General features: G+C 38.7%; 1 protein-coding gene across 2 annotated transcripts; it reads left to right on the forward strand.

The window, feature by feature from the left end:
* The first annotated feature begins 307 nt into the window (after window positions 1-307).
* adnpa (activity-dependent neuroprotector homeobox a) lies at window positions 308-27,265 on the forward strand. 2 transcript variants are annotated; one of them, XM_053652806.1, is made up of 5 exons: window positions 308-718; window positions 1,231-1,343; window positions 6,713-6,915; window positions 23,829-23,918; window positions 24,096-27,265. In XM_053652806.1, the coding sequence occupies exons 4-5, from the start codon at window positions 23,862-23,864 to the stop codon at window positions 26,652-26,654; spliced, it is 2,616 nt and encodes an 871-aa protein (XP_053508781.1). In that variant the 5' UTR covers window positions 308-718; window positions 1,231-1,343; window positions 6,713-6,915; window positions 23,829-23,861; the 3' UTR covers window positions 26,655-27,265. The 2 variants fall into 2 exon arrangements, with proteins under 2 accessions (XP_053508781.1, XP_053508780.1); XM_053652805.1 differs by lacking the exon at window positions 6,713-6,915.
* Window positions 27,266-27,553: the final 288 nt, after the last annotated feature.

Here is a 27,553-nt window from a genome sequence, read left to right on the forward strand (position 1 = left end):
AGCCTGTATAGGGATATGTCTCATATCGTGGCTTTAATGCATCTGCTTAGTAAGGACCTATTTTTTCATTCCAGTGTAAGGTTTTATCTAAGTTTGTTCCTTGGGGGCGTGTAATTTGGATTTCTTCTTTATGTTACAAACAAAAATTAAATGAAAACCAAAGATATTTTCTCACGATATGCATTTTATCTCACACCGTCCATGTTTGCCCGACCAAAACACACACCACGTGTATTGATCTCAGCACCACCGAACCCGTTCTCATGAACTTCCGTGGAGGCAGCATTATTTTCAAGTTACACAAAAATGTCACTTCCGCTAAATCGGTTCGCCATCTTGAACAGGCTTGGCTAGTGTATGAAATGGTCTAGACGGTTAAAAAAATAAATAAATAAATAAAATAAAAACTGTTCGGTCTGCTATTTATTTTGATAGTATTGTTTATTTTTATTTTTTTTTTTACCTTTTAAACCCTAGTTGATGATAAACTTAGCAGAAGAAATCAATGGGCTTCGGAAGACAACCGCAAATTTAACTGATTATGGAAACCTATGGATCATCCCCCAAGATAAAGTTGAAAAGATCCCCCGGCACCAAAGCCGAAACGATGGACAATTGCAGCATTTGTTTGTTTTTTCTCTAATCGCCTGGATTAATTCGTTCTGGAGCAAACGAAAAGTTAAAAGCAACAGTGGTTAAAAAAAAAAAGAAAAAAAAGGTAACTTGTCTTGATATTAGCTTGCTAACTACCTAACAAATGAGCACCAATACAGTGTACAGCGAGCTGGCTAAACTTGCCGCAACGTTTGTCATTTGTTAGCTTGCTAATAACCTAAATAACGTTTAAATTGTTAATTCGATGGCAATCTTCTCGAAAGATGGCACGTTGTAAATAATCTGGTAATCCGTAATATTTTTGTTAGCCAGCTGATCCAAGGCCCACTACGGAATAACTGGCGGTTATTGTCTAACATTAGCTATTTGGCGACAGGAATGTATTAGCTATATTGTTTCTAGTAGCTACTCTGTTATTCTCTGTATCCGATAAATGACTTTAATCTTACCAGTTATACTAGTTAGTGTAAAGAGCGGTACTATTACAGGTTTTAATTACGTTTTGAACTAGTGGCAGTATATGACTTTTATGTTATTCAGCCAGCGTATGTTGGTTGTTCTTGAATTCTGTCTTGAGTAGCTAAAGCTGTTATCTGTGCCTCTTCTTTGCTATAGGAGAAATGTTTCAGCTTCCGGTAAACAACCTTACACGACTGAGAAAAGCTAGGAAAAGGGTCAAGAGGCTGTTAAGTGATATTGGCTTGGACTACTGCAAGGAACATATAGAGGTTAGTAAATAATAACAATAAGGTTTCATGCAGTCTAGATTGAAACTCTCTGCTGAACACGAAATAAAATTAATACCCAAGACCTATCCTAAAATATTTACACTACAGAATCCCAGCAGTTTGTTTTTTCTTTTACCATCATTCATGAATAAGATCACATGATACTTAAACTCCTTCATCCTTTTGAGGAGGTAGAACACGGTATTGGTAACTTTACACAGACTGGAAAGCGTTCCTAGAATCTGACCTCCTAAATCCTCACAGCTCCAGTATAGGACATTGTAACTTTGCTCTTACTTGAAAGTCCGTGTTGTGCAAGATCCTTGTTTATTTATACACTTATTTATAATTTGTTCATTAAATCTTCAGCATCTAATTTTTGAAATGTGGCCAAATTAAATAAGCAATAAATTGCTGAATTGTGTTGTTGGGAGGATGCAAAGAGATGGGTTTTTAAACTGCCTATGTAGAAGTATAGGCTGCTATCATTTATGCCAGTATATCATGCCATTATCTTCTGGCAACTATGCTGTCAGAGTTTTACTATATTTTAAGGGCTTATGTACTAAGAGTGTGGCATGCCCTATTGCATCTGTTATGAATACAAATACCTTTCTAATCAGTGTGCCAGTAAAATGAGATTCAGTGTGCAGTTCCCCATTAAGCTACATTATATGGCCAAAAGTATGTGGATACCTGACCATCATATACATACAGTTTTAGATTTTCCAAAACTGTTGTTGCGTACAATTGTCTAGAATGTTTTTGTATGCTGTTGCATTAAGATCTATGGGAATATGCAGGTTGGAACACACCAGTAAATTGTGCTTGTGTTTTGGTTTTTTTTGGATATGTTGTGGTATATAACTGAAGAGCAATGTTTTAAATCTAGGTGTTGTATGAGGAAACCATTTTTGTTTACTGTCACATGATGTTCTGCAACCTTGTTAAGTAATCAAGTTAACGTTAAGTATATGTCATGCCTTTATTTATGGAGAAAAAAAAAAAAAGGAACGTCAGATAAGTGCACTGATGAACTGGAATGCTAACTGACATCAGAGTCTTCACTGAGTAATGCTCTTATAAACGGGCACAAATCCCAATAGCCACATTACAAGATGTTGTGGCAAGCCTTCCCAGAAGACTGGATGCTGTTATAGCAGCAAAGGGGGGAACAAGTCTATATTAATGCCCATGGTTTTGGAATGGGATGTTCAAGGACAGATTGGGGTGCGATGCTCAGGTGTCCACAAACCTTTAGCCATATAATACATGTACATACAATAAATAAAAAATATATACCTAGAAACATATAAATGTGCTGGACACAAGTAACGGTAATAATAATTAGAGATGCACCGATACTAAATTTCTCAAATTTATTATTGGAGCGTCTCTAATTATTATTATTATTATTATTATTATTATTATTATTATTATTATTACTGTTACTTGTGTACAGCACATTTATACGTTTCTAGGTATTTATTTAAAATTTTATTTTATTGTTATTCAGAGTGATATCGGCCGATACGATAGTTTGGTGATTCTGCCTTTTATGCCTTCTTTTAAATTAATAATAATTAATTCCAAAATTCTGAAGGAAATGCAAATAAAAACTTTATCTCCATTTCCACAAGTTGTTTGACAGTAACTGGTCTCATAAACAGAAAACACATTACTCAAATTAACACCAACACATGAACTAAATTCTGAAGATTAAAGTAAGATTATTAACTTATTGAATGTTATTAATTCATATTAACATTGACTGAATTCTAAAAACCTCCTGTTAGTCTCACATTCACTCACCACAAACAAAAACATTTCTACTTCATGACTGCACATCAAACTGGTCATATATAATATCAACTTTTTTTTGATAATATTAACCCATATTAACTTTAACTGGATATGAAACATACTACTCTACAAATATATTTTTCTGTGCTGTGTGTGTGTATATATATATATATATATATATATATATATATATATATATATATATATAATGTATGTGTATATATATGTGTATATGTATATGTACACACACACCTTTTTTTTTGTCAACTCATCTTCATTTAAAACTTTAAACCGTCTACTGGCAAAAAAAAAAATTATTGACTCTACCCCAAAACTCCTGCTTCAGTGCTGCCCACTACCGGTGTCAAAGCACTTATTCGTTAACATGCACGCCAAAAAAATATATGTACTGCTTCTGCTCTGCTGCAGCATGCGGTGTAAAATTGTAGCAGTGCAGAGCTTACAAACTGTAGTTTTGTCGTCATTGTCAACCAATTCAAAGTAATTCCACACAAGAGACATCATCTTTACAAACAGCACAAATTCGATGTGTTTTCCCGCTCTCTTTTGATTGCCAGGATATTATCGGCCCTGATCATCGGATGTTTTTAAACTATAGGTCGATGGCCTTTAATAATAATAATGCCAATAACCGGAATTGGCCAATACATCGGTGCTTCTCAATAATAATAATATATTAATAATAATAATAAATTAACAATTAAAGCCCTAGTTTCTTTGTTGTGGAAGATGCTGCACTCTTAAAACAAAACACATTGTGTTATTTTTAACACACTTTTGTGTCTAGTTAAGGACAATATAATTTGTGTTGCTTTTAACACAGTGTGTTAATACATTTAACACATGCTATGTGTTAGTACATTTCCTCACAAAGATATGTTAAAAAATAACACAGCCAAATTTGTTTGTGTGCTAAAATACTCACAAAATACCCAAGCAATTGCATGAAATTCAGGTGACATTTATTAAAATCATTTAAACATTTGACAGATGTAAGACTTCGAGTTAATACGTCTTCTTACAAGTCTCTCAGCCATCTTGGAAGACTAGTCCCATTTCCCTTCCATTTGAAAAGCTGTTAAAGAACAGAAGGAGTGTTGGTTCGTTATTAACTACAAAATATGAACAAATGCCTGTGGACCTCAACTGAGAAATTGCGTTACAGAATCACAAATTGTGTAATTTTGGAAATGTGGCCTCCACTTCCAATGAACAAAATGGTGCTGTAGCCTCACCAGGAAGATCTAGCTAACCTGTGAATATTTATTTTCCTGCCTTTAGCACCTCACTGCCAATTTTTTTGCACAACCTAATTAAGTCAACCAACATTAGAGATAGTGGAAAGTAGGGATGTCACAAGAACCGATACTTCGGTACCAAGTCGGTACCAACATTCTTAAAACGTGAAGGTACTTGTTTTTCTGCAGTAGCGTTCGTACCGTTTGTAAAGGTACCGGGGTTGTGATTCTTCCGGACCTGATGGGGGCAGCAAATACGCGCAAGTGTTTTAGTCGGTCCACAAGTGGTGAAGAAGAAGAAGAGGAACGCCTACAAGCACACAGGATAAACTACAGAAGTTTAGCTTAGCTTAACAAGTTTAGCTCCGCCCGACTCATTGAGAGGAAAGCTAGTATCATTTTCCGGTGTGCAACCAATGCTATCGTTCATTTCAAACAAAGCGAGGAAACAACTGGAATTTGGCGAAGCACCTGAAAGACGGTCCTATATTATGTTTGTTTGAGGCAGTTGCATTGTTGCCGTGAAACCAGCTAACGTTATGCTCCATGTAATGTTTGCGATAGCCAGTTATTTGTTAACGACGCTAACGCTTTGTGATGTTATAAACTACCTCCTAATGGACCACCATGCATCGCCATTCAGCCCGTGTCCTGTCAGCTAAATGTAGCTACTGTCACTAATAATTATTCACATGTTCATGATTTTAATAAATCTTTTTGGCCTGCCACCATATCAGTGAATTTAAACTAATGCTTGCATTCAGAGTATAAGGTGTGTGTGTGTGTGTGTGTGTGTGTGTGTGTGTGTGTGTGTGTGTGTGTGTGCGCGTTTAGGAGTGCACCTCCGTAGACGCAATGATTACCTTTACATGGACAGCAGTAATCTAATTATTGACCTTACTCTGATTAAGATAATAATGTGATTAAGGTATTAAGTCGCTTTTAGAGTACTCTTTTAATGTACCCGTTTTACATGTTTTAGAACATAATTAGATTAACAGCCCGCATCATTACGTCACCGCGCCACGCCGTCCCTCTAGAATTTCACGTATCAACATATAGTTCGTCTTCGTTTACCGTATAAAAACCGTATACAGTTTTGGGTGTTTTTATTTATTATTTTTTTTACGAATGCTTTAAGTGCAGTTAATTATTTGTCATGCTATACGCGCTAATAGACAACTGTTTGAAGCCGTGGGCTGCGTCCTAAACCGCGTACTTACCTACTATATAGTAGCCGAGATACATGTATTTTTCCCCACTACAGGCCTATAGTAGGCAAGTATGCGGTTTGGGACATAGCCGTGCTCTCTTGTTCGCCGTAAAACTGCCGTGTGTGATCGTGTCCTGTCGCACAATGCGGTGAAAACTCTCACACGACGTTCATAATGTGATTAAGGTGTTTACATGTCTGTAATACACGTCCATAATGTGACTAAAACAGGAATACTCCACCTGTCTTAATTCGATTAGAGCTTAATTCGTGTATGACCTTAATTAGATTAAGGTAAGTAAAAATTGCTGTTTACATGGTAGTTTCTTAATCAAAGTATGGTCTTAATCAGGTTAAGAGTGGATTATTGTTGTCCATGTAAACACAGCTATTGTCAGACAGTGTTTAATAACTAAAATACCCTACCCCCTCTCTCCCTCTCTCTCCGAACTGGTATCGACTTTGGTATCGAGTATCGTGTACTTTTGGTGGTATCGGTACCGACTACTAGATTTTTGGTATCATGACATCCCTAGTGGAAAGTAGAGCTGCAACAACTAATCAGTAAAATCGATAAATTGATTATGCACATTTTTGTCAACAAATCTCAATATTGATTAGTTGGTTTAAAGTCCGTCCTCCGATCCTCTGCTGCGGATCAAATCAAGCGCTTCCTACACTTACAGCCAATCACCATAGAGCGGCACAGCGATGAAATCTTTTTGTAATGCCAAACCCGGAAATGGTGTTAGCGTTTTAGCCCTCGAACTGCCAGTTTTGCTTCGTGTTCCAGCGCTTTGTACGAGGAGAAATCATGACACTAGCACAATGCTAAATTGTACTACAGAGGTTGTCAGGGACATTAAACATCATCACGCCGAACAGGAAAGAACTTTGCAGATAAACTCAGGGCTCTACAGTGCGACCATTTCACTCGTGTTTGTGACTGAAAAATGTTTAATAAATATTTATTCGCACCGGTGCGAGTGACCTGTTCGGAGTTGTATAATACAGTCGGAATAAAAACTACGGGAAGTCCAAAATGCATCTACACAGTGCAACAGTTACTTTCACACTGCTTTTCATCTCCTCAGTCAACCGAACAAGTGTGGAAATTCTGCAGAGAAGCCATTATGATGAAAAGAGTAATACTGAACATCTGCTTCAACTTCCCGATCTCACAAACCACCATCTTTTATTGATCACGCAAAATGACCTGAACCTGCGACTGTGACCTGCTCTTGTAGACACAGCGGCATCGGGCAGAGTAAATTAATAATGATGTTAACGCTGCAAGGTGGGTTTAAATTCAAACTTCTTTATTAAATAATTCCTCACCAATCATAATCAAGAGTAGCAACTGTTCAGTCTGCAAACATACAGTACACTGCTGCTCTCCTTCTACACCAACTCACAGTGCATTTACTTCATTTAAACTCAGGGTTGCCAGAGATCACTAGAAAAGTCAACTCCAGTTTCCGTGTTTTGATTTAATCCCCCAAAACCAGAATATAATCAGCAAACATGGCAACACTGTACTGGGGGAACAGATCTAAAAGGAACAACTGATAAACAAAAATAAATCTATTAAAATGTAAAGACAGAAAATGTGCTTAGTTATAAAGAAATCATTTAATATGAAAATAGATGTTATAATAACTTCATAAAATATACATAAAATGAGAAATGAAATAATGTTTAATATGGGTTGCATTTAATATCAATTTGACATTAAGCTTAGTTCGCTATTTCCATAGAAAGATATTAGCCTTTTTGCTAATATGGATCATTTTTGTGTTAGTCTACTTTTAATTAGGACTCTTTATTGTTGAAGATATTTAAAAAGAAATATTTTATGCTGTTTATTTATCAATTAGCCAACAGTATTTCTTATTGCTATTATTTTAACTCAATTAAAGGTGACCATGAGCGGAGAGCTTACATTTAACTGTTAAAGTTTAAACAAAAAAAGATTGGTATCTGGATCGGTATCGGCTGTAAAACTTCTGATCAGTGCATCCCTAATGAACACAATTAAACTAAAGCGCTTTGCATCTGACAGGTAAATGAACTCACCCAATCACATCCTGTATGAGATTATTCAGATATATACACAATATAAACAGAGCGGTTCGAGAACTGACTCCAGCCCAGAACCATGACAGTGGAAAATGTCTAATAGTGTAGCTTTAAATACATTAAAGAGGAGCAGACTCCAAACACTGAACATTAATGTTTATTGTATTTGTTTACAAGGTGGAACAGGTTAACTGTTGTTTTTTTGCATACAGTCTGTAAAATTAACTGAAAATACTGCATTTAGTTTATCAGAAGGTAAATTAATGTGTCATGGCTCACACTATGTTCCTAAAGTCTGTCATAATTGACAAGCTCAAGTTCTCTCTTGCCTACTTGTGTGTTATATTGTGGCACATTAATGTGCCTTAAAAAAAAACCTAAACTTCAACAGTGCTCCAAAATTTTTGACTGTGCTCCTAAAAGAAATTGTTACCGTAGAGCCCTGAAACTGGTTCTCACAATTCCCCCCAAAAAACGTGGATGAAGATTCATCCACAGAGTAAATCCGTATTCTGGAAAATGTTTTAAATAAAGTTCGGAGTTTGTCTGTTTATTTCTGGCGACTGGCCTGCCACCATATCAGTGAATTTAAAGTAATGCTTGCATTCAGAGTATAAGGTGTGTGTGTGTGTGTGTGTGTTTAGGAGTGCACCTCCACTCATTGTCAGACAGTGTTTGATAACTAAACTCATCCAGTCCGAGATGTCAGACAGGCAAGCAGAGATTTGTGTAGAGACTGATGGATCATCAGGTTGGAAGGACAAATAGAGCTGGGTGTCATCAGCATAGCAATGATATGAGAAGCCATGAGACTCAATCACCTGCCCCAGAGATGTAGTGTAGATAGAAAAGAGCAGTGGACCCAGAACATGCTTATACTTCCGATTAATTAAAAAAAAAAAAAAAAGCTAGTGTTCTATTTGAGATGATATTACCTTTCTAAAATTCATGCACTAGACAGTAGAGTGTAAGTGTACAGTACTTCATTTGGGACACAACTTTAGTATTTATTCTCTGAAGCGTGTTTTTGGAACAGAAGTAACTTAGTGAGTAAACGCGCCACGTGCAGACCGACTAATCGATAATGAGATTCGTTGACAACGTTTTTCATAATCGATTATTATCGATTAGTTGTTGTAGCTCTACTCCACGTCTTAATTCGATTTGTGTTTACTTTGTGTATGACTTTAGTCAGATTAAGGTAATCAGTAATCGCTGTTTACATGGTAGTTTTTTAATCAGAGTATTGTTTTAATCAGGATATCGGATTATTGTTGTCCATGTAAATGTACTGCATGGCAGCTCAAGTAAGAGTAGCAGAAAGCATTAGGTGCAGTGAAAGGGAGATTTTATTATTAATATCGGGCTGTAGTTTAATTGCCAGTGCTTTTTTGTGCATCCATGAAAATGAATGCATAAACATTTATATCAGACCTGCAAACTCACGAGAAGTGAAAAAGGTGATATGTTTACAAATTAAATCCCTGTAGGGGGATTCTCCTCCAGAAGAAATTTTTTGTGACTTTAACATGTAAACGAAGCATTCTGGTGCACTCTGACAAGAAAATAAAGGAAAAAGACAACATTTGTTTAAAGTAAGAAACAACAACAAAAAAAACCCCAAAACACGCATTTATTGACACCACTTCATTTTAACTTTTTAGCATACCAGCCACTTTTTGCTGGTCAAAAAGTTTTTCTTCATTCTTTTGGCCTGCACAAGTCTTTTAAGTGCCTGTTTTTGCTGCTTAGCAATGTGCCTCTTTCTTGCAACATTTTTTTCCTCTTTGGCTTCAAGCCTTTTCTCTGCAGCACTTGTAGATGGCTGGCAGTCAAACTCCATCCTCCTCTCTCGGACACTCAGCAACTTCTTTTGTCTCTGGTCCTTGTCTCTTGTTCCTGCCGAATTGATGTACAGCCTTCTGTCTATTGCCCCGACACACTTGACTTACTTACTAACCGACAAAGTAACTTGATTTGGCATGTTAACGTTACTGTAGCAACTACTTACCTAAGGTTAAGTTAATCAGGAAACTTACCTCAGAATTGTTGTAATACCGCAAAAAGTTTCAATGGAAAAGAAGATTATGCCGTTATCTTGATTCTGATTAGCCAAAAGACTCGAGGTGTCGCACCAAAAATGTTTTATTGGGAAAAAGATAGCGACAGCTCGAGAGAGATCTGTGGTCTTATTCCAGTGTAGGCATGGGCCGGTATGAGATTTTGACAGTATGATAACTTTAAGCAAAAAAATCACGATTTCACGGTATCCCAGTATTGTGATTATAGCTCTAAAATGTGTTGTTTTTAAATGTCTGGGTAAAAAACTACTTTGTTCCCCTTGAACACCATATATTTTTATTTTTAAGCAACACATATAGAATATTTGGAACTGTAGTAAACATGTATGGCAGTTTAAAAAATGATAAAACATCAAATAATGATATAAAATCGATTATTGTTGTTTCAGTGTCGATGCACATATACGCACATATTGTGTGTGTGTGTGTGTTCCGTTACCCACTGACTGTCTGCACCTGTTAACCTGTATTAAAGGGTCATGAAACCTCCCTCTTTCAGCTCAAGTCTACCTCTCAAGGTTTTTGAATAATGCAGCTTAAATGGGCGTGGATGGCTGTGCGAAGAAGGGAGTGGGCGTGGCAGGGAAAGGCAGGAGAGGAAGAGGGGGGTGAGCTTTCAGAACACTCACAATAAAGATTGATAGTGACAAACAGTCCTCCTGAATCCCCAGGGCTAAATGGAGACACAATAGATAGCAGTGTAGGTCCTCTGCCCTATCTGTTTTAACCATGAGCCCCTGGCGTGACTATAGAGGAAAACATCAAATAAAACCGGAGGAAGTGCAGATGGGAGAAGTGTCGGAATGGTAGCTAATAGGCTCGAGCTTTTCATGAATAAAAGGGGGAATGTGCTTCCCTTAAACGTGGACTCTCTTATAGTTTTGCATGTGATGGCCTGCGGAGCTTTAAGCGGGTTAATTAGCTCAAAAGCTCAAAGTCTGTTATGGTTAAAAATAAGACACACACCTCATTTGAAGGGATAGAAAAGTCCTCGGGACTGAGTACCGGATCATTGTGTTGAGGCAAACTGCTTTCATGAGCAAGTCTGAAGTTCACCTTTCTCCAAATCTCATAGCTCTCCTGAGAAAACGCACTCGAACTCTTACACCACTGAAACAAACACCTGCGACCCATTTGAACGCCTCTCATCTACTACATCTGTAGGAAAGCACCATGTGCTGTCATGAATAATTAAGAGACAGCATTTCTCATAGGATAAGAACACGCAGGCTCATGAATAATTATAAGACACCGACACGTCATCGAAGTACTATAGTACATTGCCACATCACCGCCTGTGACGTGTGACAGGACGAGATTTTAAACCAGGAAGTTGAAAATAGCCGAAAAAGCTCAAAATTAACCAGTTTTCTCCTACAATTAAAATTAACAGATGCTAAGATTGTCTTTTATGATGTGCGATACAAACACCTCTGTTAAAATCTCAGAAAATGTAGTTTAGTGTTTCATGACGCCTTAACATTCGCCGAATACTTGAAGAAACATGGTCCTAACCGATCCTCATAACAGCTGTAATGCTACGTTAACTTTCAAAAAGGCTATAGGAATGTCTAATATTATCACGAACTGTATGCTAAAGTAATGTTATCAACTCAGGTGAACGTCTAGGTTAGAATCATTCAGTCCTACTGTGATTGGTGACTGCATCCAGCAAGCTAACCTTAACTCGGAGCATCAGATAAGATCCAGACCCAGAGAATTATAGAATATCCTCAGTCCATATTTCAGAGCCAACATAAATTAGGGATGTCACGAGAACCGATACTTCGGTATCAAGTCGGTACCAACATTCTTAAAACGTGACGGTACTTGTTTTTCTGCATTAGCATTGGTACAGTTGGTAATGGAGGTACCGGGATTGCAATTCTTCCAGAACTGAAGGGGGCAGCAAATATGCATAAGTGTTTGTCGGTCCACAAGTGGTAAAGAAGAAGAAGAATGCACACAGGGAAAAACTACAGAAATGGCGACAAGTTTAGTTCTGCCCCGACTCGTTCAGAGGAAAGATGATATGGAATATGGAAATACTTTGCATTCGAGGCGGGTGACAACAAACATACAATTGATGCTGTGAAGCCGGTGTGTAACCGATGCTATCGTTCATTTCAAACAAAGCGAGGAAACGCCTGGAATTTGGCGAAGCACCTGAAACACAGGCCCTGTATTATGTTTGTTTGAGTCAGCTGCATTGTAGCTGTGAAACCAGCTAACGTTATGCTCCATGTAATGTTAGCGATAGCCAGTTATTTGTTAACGATGCTAACGCATTGCAATGTTATAAACTACCTCCTAATTGACCACCATGCATCACCATTCAGCCCGTGTCCTGTCAGCTAAATGTAGCCTAATGTCACTAATAATTATTCAAATGTTCATGCTTTTAATAAGTCTTTTTATCCTGCCACCATATCAGTGAATTTAAACTAATGCTTGCATTCAGAGTATAAGGTGTGTGTGTGCGTGCGTGCACCTTAACACTTATTAGTCATTGTCAAACAGTGTTTGATAACTAAAATCTCTCTCTCTTTCTTTTTGCCGGTATCAGCCAGAGGATGATGTCCTCCAGGAGAGTTTTTAATTTTATTTTTAATTTTTTTTTCTTTTTTTTTAAAACCGCACCGTGGTATCGACTTTGATATTGAGTATTGTGTACTTTTGGTGGTATCGGTACCGACTACTAGATTTTCGGTATCAATGCAGCCCTATTCAGTAACAAAGGGAATTCTTGTTGCACTCATATATTTAACAAAGATAATTTTTGGTTGGATAAACCTGTTATGTTTGCAGTTGTTTATCGATAAGAGTAGAGTATTTTTGTGAATTTCTTTTAGCAAAAGATCGAAAGGTTAAACAATGACAATTCTTTACAGCCTTCTTTTCTTATATTTACCAAGGGTGCCAATAGTAGTGGAGGGATATGTATGTGTGTGTGTGTGTGTGTGCGTGTGTGCGTGTGTGCGTGTGTGTATATATATATATATATATATGTATATATATATGTGTATATATATATATATAAATGTGTATATATATATATATATATATATATATATATATATATATATATATATATAAAATACACATACACATACACACACACACACAGTGGGGGAAATAAGGAAATTTTTATTTTAAAAGTATTGGACTATATTTTTTTCAGTTAATATATTTATAATAAGGCTATTCACATGAAATTTTCACCAGACATCAGTATTAACTCAAGAAATCTAAAGAAGTCCATAAATAAAGTTATTATCGTACCTGCCATTACGAGATGCCTTAGGCAAATCAAGTCAAATATATTTTTAAAGCACATATAAAGTCAACAGCAGTTGATCCGAAGTGCTGTACAAAACATTAAAATTCATCACATTATTTAACATTACAACACAAAGATAAAAATAAGTTTTAAGAGAAGATTTAAAAATAGCTTAAGATGGAGTGGACCACACATGAAAAGGGAGACTTTTCCAAAGTTTGGGACCAACCACAGAAAAGGCTTGATCACCCTTTGTCTTAGTATGACAATGGGTGACAGATAAAATAAGTTGATTACATGATCTCCATGCTTTATTCCGCTGATGCCGGTCCCAAGCCCGGGTGAAAAAGGAGGAGGGTTGGGCATCAGGCTAGCATCCTGATCCCGAAAAATGTATCTTGCTACGGACACAACAAGCAAAAATCAGCGGTCTAAACAATACCGGCGCGATGACCCTGTTTCTCCCTTGATGACGGTGCTGGAGCAAAGCCGAAAGGTCGTCCAGCGCCCGATGCAAAACGGGATACTCGACGCCAATACGATCACACGAATTGGAACCTGGAACGTGCGAACGTTGTACCAGTGTGGGAGACTGGAGCAGCTTCTGCACGAATTCGACAATTACCGGCTTGACATTCTTGGTGTCAGCGAAATGAGGTGGACGGGTAATGGAAAAATGACAAGCGACGGGAAGATCGTCCTGTATTCGGGAGCCAAAGAACATCATGTGCACGGCGTCGGGATGGTCCTGAGTAAAACCGCGGCACAGGCACTCGTTGGATGGAAACCGATCAGTGATCGCATCCTTACCGCCCGATTTCAGTCTCGCCATGCTAAAATTACTGTTATTCAAGTCTACGCACCGACAAATGAGGCAGATGATGAAGAGAAGGACGCCTTCTACGACCAGCTGCAAGACACAATCGCGGTTGTCCCCAACCATGACATAAAGATCCTCCTTGGCGACATGAATGCGCAACTCCGCAGCGACCATCAGGGCTGGGAAAACGTGATCGGACCTCATGGATCGGCAGCAGTAACGAATGAAAATGGAGAGCGTCTCCTATCCCTATGCAATCTTAACAACCTTTGCATCGGGAATACATATTTCATTCACAAATGGATTCACAAAAAGATGTGGCGGTCACCAGATGGGGCCACTCACAATGAAATCGACTATGTATGCATCCATCAACGGTGGCGCTCGGCTTTACGTGACGTACGGGTTTTTCGCGGCGCCGACGTCGGATCTGATCACCACTTGCTTGTGACCTCAATCCGACTAAAATTGAAAAGAGTGGCCGGACACAACACCGTTCGGTCATTTGCCTCCGAGAAATTGAAAGACCGCGTGAACGCCGAGCACTTCCACATTGAACTCGCTAACCGATTCCAGATTCTTGACAACTCGGCCAGCATCGAAGAACAATGGGCACAGATCAAGGATGCTGCCATCGAGACGGCAGAGAGAACGATTGGTCGACGGCGTGGAACGCACCGAGAACGGTGGATTCAGGACCGGACATGGTCGTTGCTCGATTGAAAGACGGGTCAAGAAACGTCAGCGCGATCAAGCAAAGACCGAAGAGGAGCGAAATGAAGCATCGCAGGCGTACCGAGAACTCGACCGCAGGGTCAAGAGGAGTTGCCGAGCAGACAAGAAGGACTGGCTGGACCGGAAGGGCACTGAAGCACAAGTGGCTGCGGACCAGGGTGACAGCAGGACTCTGTTTCATGTGGTTAGAGACCTCACTCGGGCCCGAAGCGGTTCCACTGAACCGATAAGGGATACAACCGGCAAGATGCTAGTTAGCAAAGAAGAGCAGGACGCGCGTTGGGTGGAACATTTCAAAAACACCCTAAACCAGCCGGCTCCCGTAGCCACGCACGACTTTACAGTCTTTCCTCCTCCCTATGAGCTGGAAGTGGACATGAGCGACATCATGGATGCTGAGGTCGCTGCAGCGATTCGTCATCTGAAAAACAACAAAGCACCTGGTCTTGACCAAATCTCGGCAGAAATGCTGAAAGCGGGTGGTGATGAAGTTGTACGGGTGCTCACTACGCTGCTCAATGACTGCTGGCACATGGAACGTGTCCCAAATGACTGGAGACAGGGTGTCATCGTCAAATTACCTAAGAAAGGTAATCTCGCAGACTGTAACAATTGGAGAGGCATCACCCTTCTGTCTGTCCCAGGCAAGGTTTTTTGTCTCGTCCTCTTTAAACGGATACTGCGAGCAGTCGATCAGGCTCTACGGGACGAACAGGCCGGGTTTAGAAGCGGTCGGTCGTGCACTGAACAAATCTTTGCTCTTCGAAACATCATTGAACAAAGCTCCGAATATCAGAAACTGCTCTTGGTCAACTTTATAGACTTTAACAAGGCGTTTGACAGTGTCCAACCGAAATCTCTTTGGAACATCGCACAGCTATATGGCATTCCACAGCGGTTTATCGCCATTTTCCAGAACTTATATCAGTATTCTAGCTGTTGCATCCGGACGGACACAGGTCATACTGCCTTTTTCACCATCAAGACCGGAGTTAGACAGGGCTGCATTCTTTCACCATTCTTTTTCCTCATGATGATGGACTTCGTCATGCGACGAGCACTAACACAGCCAGCGTCTGGAATTCCGTGGACAGGCCAGGGACGCCTGACCGACCTGGAATTCGCCGACGATATTGTGCTATTGGTGCAGAATGGGAAAGTTTTACAGGAGATGACCACTAGCCTGGAGCACGAAGCAGCCAAAGTTGGGTTACGGATCAGCACTGACAAGACCAACGTCATGGCGGTCGGCCGGATGACGCCGGTGCGGATCACGGTGAGCAATCAGCTGATCGAAGAAGTCAAACAGTTTACCTACCTTGGCAGCATTGTGGCTGCGGATAGTGGGACTAACGCGGATGTCAATCGCAGAATCGGCAGAGCATTTGCAGTCTTCCAACAGCTACAGCCGATTTGGGCTAGGCGAACTATCCATACCAACAACAAACTTCGCCTGTTTAATAGCATCATCATCCCAACCGCCATCTATGCATCTGAAACTTGGACGAGCTCGAGGGCAGTCATCCACAAGCTGAATGTGTTTCAGCAACGATGCCTGAGAAGAATACTCAGTGTATCATACCGTGATCGTATTTCAAATGAAGAAATTCTAAGAAGAACAAACTCCCGCAGCCTGGCAGAAATGGTCGTAGAGCGAAGAATGCGCTTTGCAGGACACATTCTACGGATGTCTGACCACCGCCACGCAAAGATTGCGCTGCGCTGGACGCCGCCACGGGGGAAGAGAAAAGTAGGGCGGCCGCATAATACATGGCGACGAACATTCATGGAAGATCTACGAACGCTCGACGTCAAGTGGGAAGATGTGGAAATCGACGCTGCCGACCGAGCCCGCTGGCGAATGCTTGTTGCCCGATGCACCCCGCTGCGCGGACGGAACTAACTACTAACTACATGCTTTAGTAGGAGAGTAAAGGTGAAGAAGGTCAATGATGTACTGTGGAGCAGAAGTCGAAAGAACTTCTTATACATAAATTATTACATTTCTAAACTTGATTGGAAGCCAGTGAAGAAATGGCAGAATAGGGGAAATATGATCCCTCTTTTGGGTCCCTGTTAAAATCTAGCTACTGCGTTTTGCACAAGCTGCAGACAGGATAAGGAGGATTGAGGAAGGCCAACATGCAAAGAATGACAGTAGTCCAACCGTGATGTAACAAGAGCATGAATCACAGTTTCTAAATCTTTTCTAGAGAGAAACTGTTTTAACTTTGCAATAGATCTTAGATGAAAGAAGCTTCCCTTAACAACAGCACTGATTTGTTTATCAAAGTGTAAGTTTGAGTCAAAAATAACTAAAAAATAACAAGATTTTTGACAGAGAGAGGACCTAACTGGGCCTCAAGAGCAGAAGAAACATACGTTTACATGGACAACAATAATCCAATATTAATCCGATTAAGACAATACTCTGATTAAGAAACTAGCATGTAAACAGCGATTATTGATTACCTTAATCTGATTGAAGTCATACTCGAAGTAAACACAAATCGAATTAAAACATGTGGAGTATTCCTTTTTTAATCGCATTATCGACGTGCATTACAGACATGTAAACAACTTAATCACATTATTAACGTTATGTGGTAGTTTTCACGGCATTTTGCAACAGGACACGTACACACACAGCAGTGCTCAACTGTTTTACGGCAAACAAGAGAGCACAGCCGCGTCCCAAACCGCATACTTATCTACTATATAGTAGGAAGTGAAATACATGTATTCCATTCAATTCAGTTAAATTTTATTTGGATAGGGCTTTTTACAATGGACATTGTCTCAAAGCAGCTTTACATAAACATATAAACACAGGATACAGATTTTAAATGTGCAAATTTATACCAATTGAGCAAGTCGGTGGCAACAGTGGCAAGGAGAAACTCCCTAAGATGTTAAGGGGAAGAAACCTTGAGAGGAACCAGACTCAGAAGGGAACCCGTCCTCATCTGGGTAACAACAGATAGTGTAAAAGTAAAGGAAAGTTCATTATGGATTTATATGCAGTCTGTTTGGCCTTAGAAGCAACCGTAGTCCCAGCTATGTGGAATTGGAGTAGATGAGAGCTCCAATCAGAGGTAGGGCATCGGAACGGATCAGGCAGGTCCACAGAGCAGAAAGGATCAGGATCTCTAGTATCTCCATAAAATCGTGTGTGGCTTGACAGAAGGAGAGAAGAGATTGTTAGGACTGTGCTTAGCGTAACAGAAAGTCTAGTCAGTGTAGGCTTGAGTAAAAAAATAAGTTTTAAGCCTAGACTTAAACTCTGAGACTGTGTCTGAGTCCCGAACACTAATTGGGAGGCTGTTCTATAACTGTGGGGCTTTGTAAGTGAAAGCTCTTCAGTATTCGAGGTACCGTCAAGTAGCCTGCACCTTTTGATCTAAGTAGGCGTGGCGGATCATAGAAAACCAAAAGGTCTGCCGACGCCTTTCTTCCAACTCCATCTGCAATCTGAAGCGTTCTCGCTCTAGTTCAACCTCTCTGCGGTGTTGTTCCTCCTCTTCCGAGGAGGCAAAGAGCTCAAAGTAATACCTTTGTTGGTCAGTCATGCTATTTAGCATAGATGTCACCTCGGCGATGATGCTGGAATGTCGGGTTGGTCATTTTTCAACTGTTCAGCACGTGTACGTTTTGGAGTGTTTGCTGTGATCGTGTGATCAACATGAATGCTGTTGCTTTCACTCGCACTACTGTTTTCAGTAACACTGATGCATCACTCCAATTCTGAAAGGAAATTCTGAAATAAAGAAAAAATAAGCATAAATCACACCATTTGCTAAACCTGATCAACCTCAATTGATACTGTAATCTTCATGTCTGCTGTACATCTTTTGTAGCTCAGAAAAGAATAACAGTAACACTTTACAATAAGGTTCTATTAATTACCATTGATTATTATTTTAGGTATCATGAATTAACAGCATCTGTCCGTCCCTCCCTCCCTCCCTCGTTGGTTCATATTACAAACTAACGTTACCATATAAATAGAATGGGTTTGTAAATGTTGACATTAACCAAGATTATATGTTTCCAAAATTATCTATATTAGTAGTTCATGTTAATGAGTGTGGCAAACTAATGTTAATAAATGCAACCATTGGGAATAATTCTATGAATAATGATTCGTCAATACTAAATACCATAGTGTTGATATAAGCCTTTAGGTAGGGATGCAAAATGATACCCTTATGTTCCTCTTCTTTTTGCATGTCCACTCTTCCACCTTCAACAACATATGTCGCACAATCGCTTCCACCCAAAATTTTATCCAAGTCTTCGTAGAAAGGACAGGAATCCTAATTTTCAGCGGATTCTCCACTTCCATTCATTTTGTCACGGGTACTCATGTATTTAACTACTGTCGTAGTTTTTTTACTTTTACATTGTAGCACTGTTCTGTTATAGCCTCTTTCCTTAATTTTTTGAGCAAAGAAACAGGTTTATGTTCTTATGTGTTGAGGATGGTTGGCGTTTAATGCAATCCTCTTTCTAAATTTCAAGAAGTGCACAGCTCTCCTCCTGAGACCACACAACCCCAATCCAGTTTGGGTGAGTCTGTGCACATGATAGCCTCAGATTCTTCGGGCCTTCTTCTGTTGTAGCTCATTCACCTGAAGGTGTGATGTGAATTCTGAGATGCTTTTCTGCTCACCACAGTTGTAAAGTGTGATTATTTGAGTTACTATAAACTTCCTGTCAATTCTGACCAGCCTGGTCATTCTACTCTGATCTCTCTCATCAACAAAATGTTTCAACCTGCAGACCCTCCACTCTCAGGATGTGGTCCCCCCGTACCATTTTGTGTAAACTCTAGAGGCTGTAACTTGTGTGTGAAAATCCCAGGATATCATCAGTTTTTGAAATAATCCAGCCCATCTGGCACCAACAATCATGCCAAAGTTAGACACAGAAATCATATTTTTCCCCCAGTCTGATGTTGGATGTGAACATATTAACTGAAGCTCTTGACCTCTATCTGCATGATTGTATGCATTGTACTGCTGCCACATGATTGACTGATTGGATAACCGCATACATGAGTAGGTGTACAGGTGTTCCGATTAAAGTGGATGGTGGGTGTATGCGAGTCAAAACAAATTCCTGTTCTTTCCTTGTTTAATGGTCATTTCTTGCTTTTAGCCCTGTGAGCCTTTCCTTTTTAATGGAGTCACTGTGAAGTATATGCACTTGTAGGTGACAGGCATTCATGAACATTTTAATATGTTTCCAAAACTTTGCTAAATGAGGAGGAAATTTTTAGTTTGGTTTGGCTGACGCAAACATTCAACACAACTTTACTAACAGATTGATAAATGAGGCCTTTTGTACAAATCACATTGTTTCCTTTTCATTTTTATTTCACGATTGACATATTACAAAACTGTTTTTCTCTGGAAAAGCTAGAAATATTTTTTTATAAATACAAAAATTATTTTCAAAAGAACCAAAACATTCCAATGTATATTGTGCATAAAACCAAATCTTTCACTGAAATTAATGGAAGTAAATAAACAAATAAATAAATAAAATAAGGAAATGAACACAGATTGCCCTTTAGCATTCAAACATCTTGTGTTTATTACATATTAAAGCTTAATAAAGCTTAAATATAATGTTGAAAGAATTTGAATCAGTTGGAATCAGAATTGGCTAATGTACAATTGTGCCCAAAAGTTTACATACCCTTTGCAGAATCTGCTAAATCTTGAAACTGTTAACAAAATTAGACGGATCATAAAAACCCCCATGTTGTTTTTTTTTTTATTTAGTCCTGTCCTGAATAAGCTATTTCACATAACATATGTTTACATATTGTCCACAAGACAAGATAATGGCTGAATTTATAAAAACAATTACCCCGTTCAAAAGTTTACATACCCTTGATTCATACTGTGTGTCGTTACCTGGATGATAAATGACTGTTTTATTTTGTGATGGTTGTTCGAGTCCCCTGTTTGTGCTGAGCAGTTAAACTGCCTGCTGTTCTTTTAATCATCCAGTTCAAAAGTTCACATCCACCTGGCTCTTAATGTATCATGTTACCTTCTTGAGCATCAGTGAATGTTTGCAACTTATGTAATAGTCGTGTACGAGTCCCTCAGTCGTCCTCTGTGTGAAAAGATGGATCTCAACATCATATAGCCGCTGTTGGAAAGGGCTCAAATATACAGAATATGCTGGAAAAGTAAAGAATGTGCAGGACCTGGAGGATTTTTCTGAAGAACAGTGGGCAGTTTAACTGCTCAGGACAAACAAGAGACTCATGAACAACTATCACAAAACATAAAAACAGTTGTGGATCATCAGGTCCACATGTGAGAATCAAGAATGTGTGAATGGGGTAATTTTTATAAATTCAGCTATTATCTTGTGGACTATATGTAAACATCTGTTATCTGAAATAGTATATTCAGGACTGGACTAAATAAAAAACGTGATTTTTATGATCCCTCTTATTTTGTTAAAAGTATTAAGATTTTGCATATTCTGCAAGGGGTATGTAAACTTTCGACCGCAACTGTTTACCAATGAGCTACAAATTAAAAGTAATACAGCCGGTCTTTTTAAGTATGCAGATGACATGGTCCTTGTGTAACTTCATTCAAAGAGTCAATTACTGAGTGAACAAACATACTTAAAAAACATGATGGTCCTTGAAGATTGGTGTAAATTGAGTGTTTTGCAAATCAACATAAGGACAAAACAAGAGTTGATTTTAATGTTAAAATCTTGTGAATACCATGTGTATTGGTTGCGTTTCAGTGAGAATGTAGACAATATTTTTAGATCAGCAACTCAAAGGTTGTTCTTATGCAGAAGTTGAAGTATTACAATGTTAGTCAATCAGTTTTGGAAATGGTATATAAAAGCCATGTTGAGAGTATTTCAGTATTTAAAATTACAGCCTGGTATGGAAATCTGCGAGTGAGGAATAAGAACAAGTTGCACTGGATACTGAGAATGGCAGGAAAAATAACAGGAGGCCAGCAAACATAGCTTGATAAACTGTATTAGCTGGCAGTACATTGAAGAGCAACAAGGGTTATATTGGATTCCACACACCCACTTTATTCCGGATTTGTAATTCTTCTGGAATAAGGTATGAGGTTCCCAAAATTCTTTAAAATGTTTACAAACACAAAAAAGTAAGGGTACACATCTTTTGTGAGAATGATTACTTTTATTTGGTGGTTGTTTTTTAATTTGTTGTATGATTGTGTCTTAATTGTGGATGTGTATAACTTTTGTGTTTTATGGGAAGCCAAAGAAAAATTTCCACATTGGTGCATAATTAATTTCAATCAATCAATTGCATTGTTTCAGTTAGCTAGCACTAGCTAGCTAAACTAGGGGTGTTTGAAAGGGGTGTTTATAGTGTTTTGATATTTTCACTGTATGATAATCTAAAAATGTCACTGTTCATCACAGCACCACAGAATTAATTTTTTTTTTTTTTTTAATTATAAAAAACAGGATTGTGGTGAAAATGAAAGGCCATGTTTATTATTAAATCTTTGTGCAAAGGTCTCTTTGCAAATCACTGTATGTATAACTGAAGCAAAAGAATTTAACTGCCTTAATTGTTTTTTTTTTCTGCAGGGATATGATTTCTGGACATGTCTGTTAAGTAATGTTGCTGGAAGGTGTTTGGTAATTCTGTTGGTTTAGTATGGGATAAGCCATCTTTGTATAAATCACAGATATGGGTGTCAGTTTAATACAGTATTTAACCTTTAAGTGCTTGCTCTAGGGTGAATGGTTGCACATGTTTTGCTAAACCATGGATATTGGTCTTTGTTTTCAATTTGACTGTTTGAAATTTAACAAATCAGGGCTTGAAATGCTCTAGAAATGAGTCAGTACAAACCCCTGACCTTTGTCATTGCATGATAGATTTACTAATAGAGGTCAGTAATATTCTATTGTATTTAGTGACTTTTTAATTAATAAAGCTTATTTACAAGTTCTATGGTAGTATTAGTTGATTAATGTGCTGAAAATAGATCTTTTTAAAATAAATATTTTTTGGTATTTAGTATATATGAAATAATCAAATCAATAGATTATATGATTATAAAAATAATCATTAACAACAACCCTACAATGTACATACCACACGCGCTGTTCATGACTTGTGCAACAGTGCTGCAGAGGTCAGTTATACCTGCTTTTCAAATACTAACATTGTTCATGTGTTGCAGGGAGATGACTATGTGAATATGAATATGTGATCTGTCACACACTCACAGTTCCCTTCAGGCAGAAGGTTATAAATAAATTCTAGTTAGAGATAAATGTGTTTCAAATGTGAGATCTTTAATATAACAAACAGGTTTTACATTTGTATTGTTTTCTTTTTGTTGTTGTTTTTTGGAAACCATATTGTGTGGGGCTTTAAAATGTACCTCCAAAACTAGGGATGTCCCATTCAAGTTTTTTTTTACTCCTGATCTAATTTAATATTTCATATCTGCTAATACAGAGTCATGATCCAATACTTGAATTTTCCTATTTCTAGGTGCACACTTCAAATACATTAAAGCTATTAAAATCAATCCAATGTATATGCTTGACAACTAAATAGCTCAGCAATGCATTATTTTAAAAAAATAAATAAATAAATAAATAATTTTAAAACAGCCTGAATTCAAGCTGTTCCTTAGATTTTTTTTTTTTATGTAATTTAATTTTTTTTTTTTTACCAAATTAATCAAAACGAATAAAATATATTTATATGGCTGTTATCAATTAATCAGCACCTCTTTTTAAGTATATCTTCTGTGTGTTTCTTGGTCAAGCTTTTGTTGTTATCGTTGTCAAGCGTGTGGGTAGTTGTGTGTGCCACAGCCTTGCCAGTAGTCTGCATGTTTTGCATTATATCTCATGTTTATGGTTCTGGATTTCACAATTATGGTGGTTTGTTTTGCACTTTACACAAATATCTGCACTTGCATCAGTCTTTGCCTCCATTACCTGACAGTGCTGCTTCTGTGTAGACTCTGCCTGAATTACCTGAATGAGCTCACTGTATTTCGTTGAGTGTTTAGTTCCCCTTATAAATTCAACTGATGTAAAACTCAAAAGTGTCATTGATAAAATATGGATGCATAATTTGGGACCATAGGATTATTATAAACATTGCTTCTGGAGTGTTCTGACAATTTAATTTTGTTTTTAATTCTTCTCCTCTTTAGGATTACAAAGAGTTTGGTCCTGATGAGTTCTATATGAAACATGTTTACCTTGATGTATGTGTGTGGGATCCATCCTGGACGAAGTCACAGGTAAGACAATTTAACTTTTCATTAATTTTCATTAATTTAGTAGGTTTCGTCCAGAAGGTTTAATTGCATTGCTCAGTAGCTTTGAACCCTTTTACTGTAAAAAAAAATATATATATATATATATATATATATATATATATATATATATATTTATATCTCTCTATTTATGTGTTATAGGACTACAGAACGAAGCAATTTTGCTGCTCAGATTGTCCCTTTGCTTCCAAATACTTCTCAGCCTACAAGAATCACTTTCGCAATGTTCACAGAGATGACTTTGAGAACCGCATCCTGCTCAACTGCTCCTATTGCATGTACAGTGGAAACAAACGAACTCTGGAGACTCATGTTAGGCTCTTCCACATGCCTTATAACATTGTCCGACAGGGCATTGCCAATCCACTTGGAGCCATGGTGGGTGGTAAGCATAGTATACAGATGGAAAAGCATATGCTGACTGACAGAAAAGAGCTGGCAGTTTACTACTGCAAGAAATGCAACTATCGGGACAGATTATACAATGTAGTGCGCAGGCACATTTATAGGGAACACTTCCAGCATGTGACTACACCTTATGTAGTCAAAAACTCAGAGAAGCAAGAAAACGGTGATGAAGCCATAATCAGTAGTCATGGGATTCAGTGTAAGAGCTGCCTCTTTGTCCCTCGTTCCTATGAGGCACTGGTTCAACATGTTATTGAGTTCCATGAACGTATTGGCTATCAAGTAACTGCCCTGATTGGCCACACCAATGTTATAGTGGCTCGTTCTCAGGCCAGCATTATTCAGTTGGGTGCTCCAGTCATACCTGGAATACCGCCACATATGGTGCAGCCAGTTAATTGCTTTAACATGCCCAAAGTAATGAGGGTGCCTGTTGGCAACCATTTCAAGCAGGGTGTCACAGGAAGCCCTGGCCACCCACTGTGCATTACACTGCCTGACAAAGCTCTGTTGTCCAGCACAGCTTCACAGTCATATATAGGAAAACCCCTTTCATCAGTGCATGCTGCTACTGCCACTTTGACCTCATTAGAGGCCAAGAAAGGTTCAGTTAATGCACCAAACACCTCACAAACACAGAAGTGGAAGATTTGCACAATATGCAATGAACTCTTCCCTGAGAGTGCATATGCCATTCACATTGAAAAGGAACATCAGGCCGAAAGGGTGCAGGCTATGGCTAAGTATATTCTGAAGATCCACAATTTCACAAGCAAGTGTCTGTATTGTAACCGTTACCTGCCAAGTGACACTCTGCTAAACCACATGCTAATACATGGACTGACATGCCCACAGTGCCAGGCCACATTTTATGAGGTTGAGAAGATGGTAGTGCACAAGAGGCAGATGCATCCAAATGAACCAGGGGACCTTCCTATTGATTCTCCATTGACATTTGATCTGACGCTTCAACAAGGCAGTCCAAAGAATGTGCAGCTTATAGTGACCACCCATAACATGAAGAAAGTACCCAAGTCATCATCCACAACTGTGCAACCACTAAACAGTGTTGGATCCAGGTCTACAATAATTGTAGCAAAGGGGACAAAAAGATCCAGTGAATCACTAATGATGAACACATCCAAAAATGTAGTAACCCAGAACACAGAAATGGGCAAGACCTTGTGTCCACTCTGCTTCACCATTATAAAGGGTCCCATTTCTTACGCGCTCACACAGCATCTACAAGACCGGCACCAGGTGCTTCAGACTCTCCATCCAGTTGAGAAAAAGCTCACCTACAAGTGTATCCATTGCTTGGGTGTGTACACAAATAACATGACGGCTTCCACAATCACGCTTCATCTTGTACACTGCCGAGGGGTTGGACAAGCTCCGGATGTTCACACCAAGAAGTGCATTTCAGCTCTTAAGCGAGAACTGGTCGCCTCAGATACATTGGACCCTAAGAAGAAAAAATTGGTCACTCAAAGCAGGTACCATCACACAATATTTGTGGACAAGCCTGCAGAGCCTGTTCTCATCTTGGACCCCAGAGGTCATGCAAATGAGTCTTATGATGCACGTAAGGATTTCCTGACCACCTATTTCAACCAGCAGCCGTATCCATCCCAACGAGAGGTTGAAAAACTCGCTGCAAACCTGTGGCTGTGGAAGTCTGATGTCTTAAGTCACTTTGCCAACCAAAGGCAGTCATGTGAATGGGACTTTGTGACTCGTAAACCAATAGTTTTACTAGGCTTTAACATGCAAGCAGTGAACCAACTCAAACATGAAATGAACTTTGACAGTGAGTGGTTGTTCACAGTTAGTGATGAGAAGAAAAGTGGAATTTCAAGAACTACAAAAAAGAGACTGAGGGCTTTTGATTTCTCTACTGACAAGAACACCAGCACACATGTGGAAGAGGCTTTAAACCCTGGACAATGCATTCAAAGCAACTGTGCCTTCAAGACAAGCCCTGGGCATTCAGAACCCCTTGCTATTGACTTTCATAGAGAATCAGAGCAAAAGGAAGTGTCATTTCCTTCAGTGGTTCAAACTTGGACGAAAGAGACAGTGCTGCAGGAAAGGTTCCTGTATAAGAGAGGTGGGAGGGTGTCAAGTACAGATTTTACCAAGGGAGGATCAAAGAGTCTAGATGGATGTGTGTCTGGTTCCAGAACTGAAGATGCAACATGGTCAGGAGGCATGTCCCCAAATGAGAGCCATTATAGACCAGCTGGATGCTTTGAAGAGAAAGGGAAAGAAATGGGTTTGCTGGGCAGATGATCCGAGTTTTGGTCCAAGTCTCCCAACTCCTAAGGCAAACTTCCTTCGGTCTTGTATTATCCCCTGAACCTTAAATTGTGACTAACAAAACTGAAATGATTTTTTAAAACAATGGTACAAGCTTACTGAAAGAACACATTTTACTTTCAACATTCCTGTTGTGTACAAACAGGAAAAAAAATTATCATATTTCTTCATCCATATGTCCTCTTATGATTTTTACTGCCTTGTGTACTTACTCACCTAGTTGATTTAATTGTTGCAAAGTGTAGAAAGTCTGTTTCTCTCTGTTTAAAAATAAAATTAACATTGCAATTTACTATTTAGTGCTTGGAGATGATATTTTTATTGTCCTAAACAAAGGTCAGTGGATTTCATTTGAATATTTATGAACATTTCCATTGACCAAATTCATGACATTTCAGTAGATCCTGTAGCTTTAATGATTTCTTGCATCATGCCATATATTTAACATTTTTGATAATGTTGTAAACAAGGGTTATTTTCAGTTCAGTGTGAAAATGTTTTTTATAATGCCAGAATATTCATTTGATAAGCAGAGCCAGTGTGTGTGTTTTTTTTTCTGGATTAGAATAAAGGAAACTTGGTTTCATGAGTGTTAATTTAATTATATTTTCAATGTGCTCTTAAACAAATACTCTTTTAAGTATTAGTCATGTATAATGCCAACATTCTTGAACTTTTCCTTGAACTTTGTAGCGTTATTACCGGGAGTTGATATGGACTTAATTGTGACACACAGGTAAATTAAACAAGCAGCTGGTTGCATAGGCAACCCTCCTTGATAGAACCACCTTTGGCTGCAATTACAGCTGCAGGTCTTCCTGGAAATGTTGCATCAGCTTCTCACATCTGAATCATAATATTTTTCTCCATTG

Source organism: Ictalurus furcatus, chromosome 21 (genome assembly GCF_023375685.1).
Source record: "Ictalurus furcatus strain D&B chromosome 21, Billie_1.0, whole genome shotgun sequence".
Lineage (NCBI taxonomy): Eukaryota > Metazoa > Chordata > Actinopteri > Siluriformes > Ictaluridae > Ictalurus > Ictalurus furcatus.